The following is a 13,217-nucleotide window of genomic DNA, read 5'->3' on the forward strand; positions in this document are numbered from 1 at the left end:
TTGACAGAATTTAAGAATGTTGATGTATTTTTCTCGATTCATTAACATTGTTAGAGGAAGAATTTTGATTTTGAATGAACATCCCCCCCCCCAATCTAGTTATAAACAGATACTGAATAAGAATGGCTCACGTGATTTAATTGCGTTCATACTAAATGATTTATAAAACAAATTCACACACATACACACAGAGTGTTCGAATAAATATCGCGTTTTAATCTGACTCGCATTGTTACTTCCCAGACCTTAAACGACGATGAAATACAATTTCATACGTAGATATTTACTTAACAAACTTATCATGTATGATAATCTTACGATGATAACATCTAGTGTGGCGCGTAGTATCGGAAATTGATAAAGAACATTTCAGCACTTCGAACAGAAATAGTTTCCTATCGAATTGTACTATAATACTACACGAGTGTAACGACAACTAATACTTGTTTCGTTAATTAGGCAACAGTCTGGCAATACCCCGGTCAGTAGTGCGTTAATTAATAAATGCAACGGAATTGATAATCGATCGAGTATTTTACAAAAAAGTAGAAAGTGACTTTCTTTGTTGATTTCATCGATTAATTTAGTTTTCTCTTAGAAAGTCGAAGCATCCAATAAGACTCATTTTTATAATGATAAACAGCTCGTATGCTGTGAACGTTATGTATGTATTGCTAGAATCTTTATCTTGCAGAATATGATAATGAGGAGATAGTTGAGCGACCTTCGAATAAAAAGAAATACATACAAGTTTCAAAAGAGTACAGTGCCTTTTTACTATTTTTTCTATCATAGTATAAGAAAAAATATTCTATTGTTTGTACATATCTCGTTTTAGTATTGTAATAATTCTGCGAATGAATTAAAGAACAGTATAAATAAATACAAGTTGAAGCTATAATTAAACATTTTATGAAAAGTACTATCTTCGACTCGCGAAACAATCGATCATGCGATGCGATTTCGCATTTACAATGTATTTACTAGTGGTGTGCGAGACAGGGACGGGGGACGGGAGTACGGGACGTATTCCGTACAGTACAGTATCAGAAATCCCGAAAAAATTCACGGGAAATCCGAACACCCCCGGGAATCCCGAAAAAATCTGGGAATTCCCGCATATTCTCGCACACCTCTAACAGTGTTGGGAAAATTTTATTTTGAATAATAAATAAACGTGTGATTTGAATTGCAAATGATAACTAAACTTTTTATTTAAATAAAAGTTATTTTTCAAATAAATAGTTTTTGGTCTTCTGTTGTTTCTTGTACTTTGTATGTATATATGTACACAATGAACACGTGCGCGTTTTGTGTCTAACCTTTTCAGGTATACCGCCGGTTAATACAAATAATAATTGCAAATTGTATTTGTAAATAACAATTAACTTTATTATTTTAAATAAATTCATTTAGACTTGCTGAAATAATAAATGATTATTTTTGCGTTTTATTTGAATATCCAAATAACAAATAACTAATTATTTAAATTTTTATTTAAATAATTATTTATTTAACACTGACCTCTAGTATTTACATAATATTTTCCTTTTAGCTTCTGTCGAAAGAATTCGCTGACGCAATTTCGTTGGAAAATCCTGCCGCGTATATTTATACCTGATGGAGCTCGGCAAAAATGTTGATACTAAAAATATGGTATCGTTTCTCATTCGTCATGTTTGATTTTGAACAGGATTCCAAAGAAATTGCATTCTTTGGTGAAAGTGCAGCGAACACTCGTTGACACGTTTCCTCTCGTATTTTTCGAAACGCATCGATTCTAAATGAAATCTGATTCATAAAGCGACTTAGGAGCGCCTTCTGTTGACTAAGTAGATTAGTCATCCGCGAGCTGTGATTATGTATCCGAAGTTGAATCTCTACAATTTCCATAAGATCACTTTCTCGCATGTTCAAGGAAACTGGATATTTCTACGACGGCGATTATTCTAATTCTAATCGATCCGAACCGAAACAAACTGTAAATCAACTTCCACAAAGATCAGCTTCCTCTTGTCTCTCATTAGTTTGCATGCTCTGTAAACACATTGAACACGATCGAGTCATCACTGTATTTGATGACTAATTGCATTGCGTGCGCGTTCACGTTCAACGTTCTTTATGTTTTACTATCGATACGAATCAAGATTTTCTATTGTGGCGATCTAAAAGAGGATTTTTCGATTTGGATTTTGCAACTTTTTACGTGGGCTTATATGAATTAGAAAACACGTTTCGTAGATCTGTATCAATTAAACATATTCTGAAAATTTCATCAAAATCGTTTAAAGATGGTAAAAATTGCTGGTTTTCACGAGTTTCGGCCTCCAACTGCAATAAATCTAAGGATTCCTACATCTTTCAATGTCTGTCGTTTTCCCCGCGCAATTAACACAGATCTACAAAACGTGTTTTTAAAATTTTCAACATACTTTTAGTATTTTCTCTACAATTCCGACCAATTGCAATTTTTGAAAAAATTTCTTTTCACATCCTGTAGTAAACTAATTGTACTTCCCAGATACATTAAAGAGTGCTATTTTTCCAGAGGTTTATATTGGAGGAATTTTTAATCGGTAATAAATAAGCAAAGGTCAGTGGCACACGCACACAGTTTTATTGTACATACCTTCTGTTACCGTCACTGTAACCGACGTTCAACATGCAGATTATGATAGTCGACCTACTCTAACCATTGTCACTATTGTAGCAAAGTGAAATTCACAGAAGCAATTGTGTTGAAACGGTAATAAACGTCTTTATTTTGTCTTGTCATTGAACCGAGGAAAAATGAATCACTTCCCGTTCGTGGAGAAACAAAGGAACGTGTAATAGACAGTTTGAACGCGGTGTTGCACGAAATGATCGGAAAGTGGAGCCAATCTTGTTATTTAATGATTCTTTCCCAATGCGCTGCGGCGTAACAGTTGTGGAAATTATGAAAATCCGCGACGCACGATTTCAATAAAAAATCTTTCCTACTTATAATATATTTCTCTTAAAAAATTGTCTGGCATCTAAAATCATGTCATTGAGTACCTTTTAAAGATGTTATTTTATTATTAGGTCAATCGGAAAGTTCCGTCAGTTTTTTTACAAAAAGTAGTGCTTTATTTAAGAAACAAAATGAAAAAGTACATTAATCAAAATATTGTCCATCGTTAGCGATGACTTCTCCCCATCTTTCGGGCAGCAAGCGAATTCCGCGGTGAAAGAATGAGTCATCTTTGGAGGTTATCCAGTCAGAGATCCATTGTTCGACATCATCGTAAGAATTAAATCGTTCCTCAGCAAGTGCGTGTGCCATCGACCAAAACAAGTGATAGTCAGAAGGGGCACAGTCTGGCTAATAAGCCGCATGGGGTAGCACTTCCCAGCGAAGTGCTTCTAACGTCTCTTTGACAACTTTTGTGACGTTTCACAAGCAGAATTTCGCAGATGGTTTTTCGCTTTTCAATGTTTCTTGGCTTGAGTTTATATGGAACCCACTTTCCTTCCTCGTAGACCTTCCCCAAGGTTTTTAAACGATCGATTTAACGCTTCTGCAATTTGTTTTTGCGTTTGACATGGATCTTCATCCACCAATGCCTGCAATTCTTCGTCTTCGAATACTCGTGGCTGTCCAGAACGCTCTTTGTCTTCCACAGTAAAATCACCATTTTTAAAGCGTCGAAACCATTCTCTACATGTTTTATCGGAAACAGCATTATCGCCATAAACGGCTACAATCATTCGATGAGCTTCAGTTGCAGTTTTCTTCCAATTGAAGCAGAAGATTAACACTTCGCGCAAATGACGCTTATTCGGCTCAAATTCCGACATTTTCAATGTAGAAAAAAACGATGTTATTGATGCAAGCGTGTATTGTTATGTATTGAATTTTATTGAAAGATGTCCAAACGTCCAAACTAAAAAGTTAACATTACTTTAGACGTTATAGTTAACGACAGTTCGAGCTACAGCTACTCGACGCTAAACGGACGGAACTTTCCGATTGACCTAATAATATCAAAACTGAGTACAGTGAAAATAAATTGAAACCCCCTATTTTTTCATCGTGGTCATTTGATCTGAAAATAAGATTTTTTTTTCAGCTATCCCTCATTTTTAAAATAAACCTTCTCAGCTTCTCTTTAAAATTATAACATCACGATTTTTCTGCCAGATTAACCCTTTCCACTCGGAGCTATTTTAACTGGAAAATTAAATATTTCTTCCGATATAGAATATTTCCATTGCCTATAATTTTTTAAATTTTATGCATATGAAATTAGTATAATACCTCATACAATACCTAACTGTTTAGTAATTGATTAAGTACCGATATATTTAATAATGTAAACAATATTTTGAATAATGGTACAGCAATTTTTAGTGGTGCCTTAGAGAGGACAACCGAGTGCAAAGGGTTAAAAATGAAATGCTTCGAACTGCAAAGCATTTCTTAACACTTTACCTACCGAAAGCCTATATATTCATAGGATTTTCAATACTTGTGCTGTACCAAAAGAAAGCATAGAAATTTTCTTTTACATTGCAATCTGAAATGAAACTATTAGATCACCGGTCGGTAATTAGCTAAGCATGCGAAAAAATGAGATTCCTTTTGAGAATGAGAAATTTTTGCGTGTAGAGCATAATTTTGGAAAATTTCTCAATTGAAAACCGATCGAATTTTGTGAGCTACGCGTTTAATGCGTCTATCTACCATTGGCCGTTTCTACTTTGAAACAGACGGACGATAACACAGTGTAAAGTATGTATAGCCTGTCATCCATCGGCGATATTGTCTTGTCTATCAGTTCACAAAGTGTAGTATGCAATACATATGGTCAACGTTTATGATAAACATTAACGCTGCTATCGAATAATCAGTAACAGATAGGCTATAACTACATGTAAATGATTCTCGCTATATTATACGTGGTCAAGGTAGTTGATTCACTCGTAAACCTATCTTATTAACACTCTATCGACTATGTTTTGCCTTAATGAGAATTGCAATTAGAGCATGTACAGAAACACTTAACGTATTCGAAACTAATATTAACACGATCAAAATAACCAGGTCACTGGTCAAATTAATTCGAACTTATACAATTAGCGTATTTAAATTCGCGTTTAATAGTCCGCAAGTGATCATAGGAAGTCCGCTTGTAATTGCAATTATGCAGAGAACGCACGATAGAGCGCATTACATGTGCGGAATTAACACTGCGAATCGTTTAGATCCAGATTACACGGAGGAGTCTCAGAACAATTACAATTAATTAATTGCTTCAATAAATTGTTGGTTGATGTTCTACCATGGGTATTATACGTGTTATTCAATTAATTCGTTTCTTATGAACGTGCTCAGTCATAATCCGGATGAAGTTATCAAATTTTTGTTTCCTGATGATTGGACTGCGGATATGTATATGATTAATCAGAAAATGACTACAATGAATATACATATGTAGGTACATATCTGCACACAGTTTTCATACATTACAAAGTTAACGAATTTGTAATTACTTTTAGATAAGTATTTGATGTGCATCTTCGCAATAAATAAAATTTTGAATTTCTTAACGATTAATTTACATTAGATTTGATTTTTTTTACAAAAACTTACGTAAAAGTGCTTTATTTGTAAAAGGTTGAAATTGTGATTTGTTGAACCTGTATATTTACATTGAAATACTAAACTTTCGGTGCTTCAAATGCCATAATTGCAATGTAATGTCAACTCTTTATCTAGTGCAGATAGCAATGAAGCACAAAAAGTCACATAAATCCAATTATGATTTCTGTGTCGCAGATCTGCAATGCATTCCCCATTCGATACGTTGCGGACTATTGACCGTAGAAGAAGTGTGTTGCCCTCAAATACAGAGTATAATGCGACTCCCAGCTCACTACAAAAATATGAATTTGTTTAAAAATCCCTCTGTCCAAAAGATCGCTGACAATAAATATCTAAATAGTTCTCCGACGAAATGCGATTACACTCTTGTCGAACGACAAAACTTACGCAATATGTATAATAGAAGTTACATAAAACTTTCGAAACGGTATCAGATTGTCGTTCGGACATGTCGACTGATTGTTGTGGTCGAACCACAAACTGTGGTTTCCGATATTGACTTCGGTAAAAGTCAAATCGGCGTTGGTGTTGTGACACTGTCGACGCATCGTAGATCGGAATGTTGTGACACTGCGATTCTCTCTGCTACCAACGATGACAAACGCGGTGACATTGAATGTCACGGCAATAAGACTGGTAACATTTAGTCAGTCGGCCGATAAAGATCTGGCAGGACTGTCTATATGTATATGACAATCACTGACAGTCGCAACGATAAACGAGGAACGTGGCACGATTTGCTTATTGACAATAGGAGACATTTAGGATGCGGCGTTACTTGGAGATTGTGCGACAGCTCAATTAGCTTATTAAATGTGCCCATAATTATAAACGTGGTCTAATTGATATAAATACACTCCTCAAAAGAATTAAGGGATCACTTGTGCGAACCCGAAAAATTGGTCCCACTTTACGTGATAACTCCGTCAAAAATTGCCGTATCGATATCATTAAACAATGGTTTGAAAGCCTGAAACCTTTAGTTTCAGATCCTCTGGTTCAAATGGTTGCTATGTTGGCTTTTTACAAAGTTATAGCGAGATGAAGACAACATTGACGGTTAACAAAGATTTTGTGCAACTTTGGAACATCACACGGGGAGCAACAAATTTTTTTGATAAATCGCGTTAATATCATTTGGAAGGACTATCTTTCCTGTGTAAAGTGTGTGGTTGTTGATTATTGTGCGATTTTTATATTCGAGTTATTCAACATTGAAATAAATGTTGGCTTTTTAACTTTATCTGGCTCTAGAAAGCGAGAAAATTATCGTAGAATCTTGTGCAAGAAAGCAATAGAAAGAGCGTTTCTTTCTCTTCCAGGCATTCTTTTTGTTTTTTCAATTTCATTAACATTTCGATATACCAGGTGTTTCTGAAAATATGCCCAAAAAATGCACAATTTCCATTTTTCCTTTAACTCGCTATATCTCGGCGAGGAATGATCGCAATACCATGATCCCAACGTCAGATTGAAGCAGAGATTCTGCCGATTTGATTGAGTACCCCATGAACTCGCTGCGACAATTTTTTTAGCTATGGCAGCTGTGTTTGAAGTTGGTGCTTCGCAGAAATTAGCGCGCCACGTACAGCGGCTGCCTGACATCAAATTTGGACCAAACTCCATTCAAAATCAAAGAATTTTCGATAGAAATGAGGTAGAGCGATGAAATTTTTTAAAATTAATGCTGAAACTTTGCAGAATATGGGAAAAGTAGGGAGATTATGGTACGAACGTTTTTTAACGTTGAGAAAATTCGTTAAACATGTAGAATTTCAAGAAAATGTGGTTTCTCCAGTACCACACGCGGAAAAATTTCTTTTTAACATGCTATATATCATTTCCCGTAGATTTTTTCACGCTGATTTCAAATCTGGTCTCAAAACTTGTCTACGACCTCAGGATTTTGCAAGAAATCGATTTCTTGATTTCCAATTTTTCGGGTTCGCAAAAGTGATCCTTTAATTCTTTTGAGGAGTGTATTTCTTGGTTTGAGATATTTCAAGGGAAAGGATATGAATTCCGGAAAAGTTGAATTTGAATTTAGATTTAAATATGTGCACCTATAAAAACATAGCGACACAAATTATTTATCGAACTTAAACGAATATCGCGATCAACTGCTCTTATCGTTTACGCGGAGATCATGGCAAAAAACGCACCGTACACCGTATATGTACATTCTCATTATGTACACACAGGTGTTAGTCACGATATAATGTTCCTGTCGACAAGCGGTTCGAGTACCGTTTCCTACAATCCTGATATTAACTATCGTGCAGACGAGCCAAGTTCGCTGCTTAACAATGATTATAGTCTTTAATAGGATGATGTAAATGGATCTACGCCCACGTCGTGACTTCGTCGTCGGAATTCTTAACGACAACGGCTAAAAAGCTTCGGGGCAATCATAACGCAGGATGTACATACGTGTAATGCATCATGGTCAATAGCGGCAATCATTTCTCTCAAGGCACCTTCCTTCCAGTTCGGTTTATTGAGCTCAAGGCAGCAACGCAACGGCGCGGCGCGGCGCGACGCGGAGGCGGCTCGATGCAAATTCGGTCTCAAAGAACGCACGAACACTGACACGGCTCAGGAACAATTTTCTCCCGAGGTTTCTCGACAAGAACCAAGTATAACACCCGTTATGGAATCGTAATTCACTCATTCCTTTTTCTTCTTACTTTCACTCCGCGCCCGCGAAATTTTGCTGGAACGTCTTCGAATCCTCGCGAACCAGAGAGTTCTGGGTAATAAAATAAATAAAATAAACTTGATAAAAACCATGCTTATATTAAAATGCACTAAAAAGGAGAAAATAATGTTTTTCAATTAGTTCAAAATTTCTTGTTATACAATTAGTGTCGGAATAGATAGAAAAATTTAATACAAATTGAAATAAAATCATGACATTAGCGACTATAATAATAAAAGCGTGGAGCGCCCACGAAGATTATTTTTATAGTCAGTAATGTCATGATTTTATTTAAATTTATATTTTATCTATTCCGACACTAATTTTATAACAAAAGAAACTTTGAACTAATTGCTTAAAGTTTTGGGGAAAAATATTATTAATCATTTCACTGGATTCGGTATTTTATGGAGAACCAGGAAAATTATCATTTTCTCCTTTTTAGTGCATTTTAATATAAGCGTGGTTTTTAACAAGTCTTTTTTTATATATTAGATTGGGGAAAAAGAAATCCATTATTTTTACGTTATCTCAAGCGGAGAAATGATGGATTTCTTTTTCCCCAACCTAATATTTTATTTTCTACTTATATTGTCATCGGAAGCAAGTGTGTATACAAAATTTCAGCAAGATTGGACTATGGGAAGGGGTTTAAAATTCCATTACAATATTTGACGCATACGACAACAACACGGCGAGTTAATATAAGCGTGGTAATAAAATACTATTTATTTGAAAATATGCGTACGACTTTAACAACTTGATATTTCAATTGATGCAGTGATTTTTGGAAAGGTAGTATTCTGTTTTAAGAATATTGAGAATATTCCAATCTCAAAAATTGCAATCCTTTTGATTCCATCGATATTACAAGAGTTCTCATCTTTATCTAATTTTCAATTTTTAAATAAAATGGTAATTTTTTAATGGTAATAATTAGACAGCGTATCTTGATGCAAAATAAAAATTTTCTGCCTGAATTTTCACCCTTAAAATGTCTGTTAAGACACATGATCCTTATATTGATGTTAAAAATACTGATTACTCGGTGATGATACTAATCTGATGATCATTTTTGTTTCAGGTGTACCATTGGCAGAGTCAAAATGTCAAAGTTTCCGGCGTGGACGACATGGTTCTACTTCCGAAAATATCGGAGGAAGCCATAATCGACAACCTTCGGAAGAGATACATGGACGACTACATATTCGTATCCTTTTCAAACGAATGCGACCTTGATCTCAAAAATATAGGAATCCCTCGAAATACATAGTACCAAAGTACTTTTCCATTTACATTTCAAATGTTTGCAAAAATCACCGAGTCTATCTTCAATTTCACGACCACTGATCTGAATTCGTTACCTTAAAGGGTTTCTTCCCGCCGACCCTCGAACATTCGTAAGACATCGCGACATTAGATGGCATCGATTAGGCGCAGAGAAACTTATTCTTTTATTAATGTACGTTAAAACTGCATTTAACATTAGCAGTTGAAGTGTAATGCGAGTTAATGTTCTGCAATAAAATATGTAGAAATTATGAATGTGCAAAGTTAATTTTCTTAATGAGCAACAGACATGTATCGGTCCCGTATTAGTGTCAATTAATCCTTTCAAGCAGATGCCTTATTTTGGAGAGAGGGAGATAGAAATTTACCAAGGCGCGGTAAGTTCAAACAAAACAAAAAACGATCGAACCGTTGCGCCGAAAACATTTAAAAATTTATTATCAGCAAATACGATCGATAGAAGAAAGATATTTAAAACAAAAAACTGTTTAGAAAGACTCCATATTTATGTGTTTTTGATGCGACGTATACAAATTAATTACGTACACAATTAATACAGTAAATTTACAGTAAATATACATTGCATGTATACAGTACTTTTAAACAATTTTGTGATCGCGGTATACGGGGGAGTCTACCGTAGTTGCAAATTCGTATGACTCTAGCTCAGGCTTGGCCAACCCAAATGGTTTCACGGGCCACTTTGATGACGCGTAACGTGATACAAAAAATGTGATACAAATACAAAATGAATAAAACTTTATTGGTATACGTCGCATTATAACAATGACACATGCAAATTTTCATTTACTTAATATTTTTGTATACATACCACGAGAAACAAAAGTTTCAATAGAAATATCAAATCGCCCGGCGGGTCGCACAATTTAACGTTGCGGGCCGCGTGTTGGCCAGGCCTGCTCTAGCTATTCATATTCCGTTTCTAATATATTTTTATTATATTTTTATCTTAGGCACCGTATGAAAATCCTCCTCATGTATACGGATTGGCTGACGAGATGTATAGGAACATGTTAATTGACAACGAAAGCCAGTGTGTTATCATCAGGTATTACATTTATTATTCTTGTTATCTCTGTATCTTACTCCCGCGTATTAGCACGCGCTCTTCAATACGATTTACAACGTGTACGAAAAATAAAAACATGTTGTATTTATCAGTGTTAGTGTACATTAAATTATCAGTAGACAGCGAATCTTTATGCAAAATAAAAATTTTCTAACTGAATTGCAACAATCTGGAGTGAAATGGAAATTCATCTTCCTTACTAATATTTGTACTATTTTAAATTACACGTAGGATAAATTAAAAAATATTTATTTGAATAAATATATGTTGTTCGCAGTGGAGAATCCGGTGCTGGTAAAACCGTGACTGCCAAATATATAATGTCCTACATTGCGAGGGTCAGCGGTGGTGGTGAGCGAGTTCAAAAAGTGAAAGACGTAATTTTGGAATCTAATCCGCTGTTAGAAGCGTTTGGAAATGCGAAGACAGTGCGAAACAATAACAGTAGCAGATTCGTAAGTTGTATTTTAAACTAGTGGAAAGTCGACGTCCATATATATTTACGTAATTAAGGAAATAATAAAACTATCTGAAACACGTTTCTTTCTTTTAGGGCAAGTACGTGCAAATGCAGTTTGGCCGAGGCGGTCAGCCAAGCGGAGGAAAAATTTCGAATTTCCTTTTGGAAAAGTCAAGAGTCGTTTGCCATAATCATGACGAGAGAAACTTTCATGTGTTCTATCAATTGGTCACAGGCGCGGACCAACAAATGAAATGTAAATATCAATTACGGTAATTTTATTAGACGGCAAATCTTTATGCAAAATAAGTGACTTCTGAGAGAAGTCATTTCCGAGCTGTTCGTTCGTTGTACAATCAAAGTTTCTTTTCATAAACTACTTGTTCGCGTTATTTAATCTAACAATTTATCGTTTACTTTGTTTTATAGCCGAATTTGGATTGACTGATCTCGATTACTACCAGTACCTCAGCTATGGTGGAAACCACAGAGTTGAGGGTGTGTCTGATGCTCGTGATTTTCAGGAAACGTTAAAAGGTATTGCTGCAATTATTACAAAGACCAATTACTATAACCTGGATCTCAATCTTTGTAATAAACATTTGTATTTTAACATAATTTTTCTTTCTAGGATTAAGTGTGATGGGAATAAGCAATTCAGAAGTGAATGACATCTTCCGAATAGTTGCCGGAGTACTTCATCTAGGAAACATTAAATTCATGGAAAAGGAAAATTATTCACAGATTGCCAGCAAACAATGTAAATATTGTTGCCTATAAGAATTCTGGACATTCTTCTGACATTCTGGTTTGATTCTTAATTATCTTCAAAAGTGAACAAACCTTTTTCGAGAATACCCGTGCAAAGAATATTTTATTAATGCTTTAAACAATTTATATTATCCAGAGACAAAAGATGTATAATTTGGCACAGGAAACGTAAGACTTTGCCAATCCTTGCTTCCGTGGTTTCAATCTGGAGAGTCCCGCATCGTCGTGTATGCTGAAACGGTGTAAAATCCGCAATCTAATCGTGTCGTTTACACGCGTGTATATTTTGTTCGTTCTATTTCTTTCTCAATCGTCTTGTCCTCCCATTCTTCTCTCGGGACATGAGTAAGCCGATGAGAAACCGTGGGAGCGAGCCTCTTGATACCACCACAATTATGAAGAAGGCCGACTCCTAGAAACTAAAATGTTCTGCACAGACCAAGCCGAAACGCATACTGTTTGCACGCCGTTGCATAATTCTCTTTTGTAACTCCCGTAGCCTTTCTCTGTAGAAAGAAAAAGTTCTTTATTAAATCTCTGGCTACCTATTTTTTACACGTCCTTCAATTTTCATTAGAATTCGGATTAAATCGCCATCCTCTCCTACTGCATCATTTTTATCCGAGACATTAAACATCAAAATATAAAATTGTATGTTTCAGTTCTCGACTTCCCAGCTTTCCTATTCGAGGTCTCGACGCAGCAATTAGCTCACAAATTGACATCTCGCCAATTTGAATCGAAATGGGGAGGTCAGGCTGAAAGTGTCGACGTTACTTTAAACGTGGAACAAGCTCTTTATACTCGAGATGCGTTGGCAAAAGATATTTACGCTAAACTGTTCGATTATTTAGTTAAAGTAAGTATTATATATATATATACTCATCTTTCAACAATATATTATGCAGGCCAATCGCGAATTATTTGGTTGTTGACATATTTAAAACAAATATAAGAATATACAGTTTAGTGTTTGCAATTAAAATATAAATTACGCACTTGTTGATCGATTATTGACATTTCGATTAAAATCAATTAGAAAGGACTTGTGTGACAGCTTATATTATTGTATTACTTCGTTGCAGAAAATTAACGCAGCCATGGAAACCACTTCTGACGGCTTCGAGATAGGAATTTTGGATATTTATGGTTTCGAAATTTTCGAGAAGAATGGCTTCGAGCAATTCTGCATTAATTTCGTGAACGAGAAGTTGCAGCAAATTTTTATAGAGCTCACCTTGAAAGCTGAACAGGTATGTCTATCCTCTAATTTTCTCAA

At 35.3% G+C, this 13,217-nt stretch overlaps 1 protein-coding gene across 2 annotated transcripts in view; it reads left to right on the forward strand.

The window, feature by feature from the left end:
- Window positions 1-13,217, forward strand: part of LOC143209997 (unconventional myosin-Ie) — a 37,534-nt gene that overhangs the window by 1,547 nt on the left and 22,770 nt on the right. For both annotated transcript variants that reach the window (XM_076426396.1, XM_076426397.1), the window contains exons 2-10: window positions 9,412-9,537; window positions 9,905-9,994; window positions 10,592-10,686; window positions 10,985-11,162; window positions 11,261-11,423; window positions 11,597-11,704; window positions 11,799-11,927; window positions 12,601-12,797; window positions 13,024-13,191. In XM_076426396.1, the coding sequence (XP_076282511.1) occupies window positions 9,412-9,537; window positions 9,905-9,994; window positions 10,592-10,686; window positions 10,985-11,162; window positions 11,261-11,423; window positions 11,597-11,704; window positions 11,799-11,927; window positions 12,601-12,797; window positions 13,024-13,191 (1,254 nt within the window). The remainder of the gene's footprint in view (window positions 1-9,411; window positions 9,538-9,904; window positions 9,995-10,591; window positions 10,687-10,984; window positions 11,163-11,260; window positions 11,424-11,596; window positions 11,705-11,798; window positions 11,928-12,600; window positions 12,798-13,023; window positions 13,192-13,217) is intronic.

This window comes from Lasioglossum baleicum, chromosome 6 (genome assembly GCF_051020765.1).
Source record: "Lasioglossum baleicum chromosome 6, iyLasBale1, whole genome shotgun sequence".
Taxonomy (NCBI): domain Eukaryota; kingdom Metazoa; phylum Arthropoda; class Insecta; order Hymenoptera; family Halictidae; genus Lasioglossum; species Lasioglossum baleicum.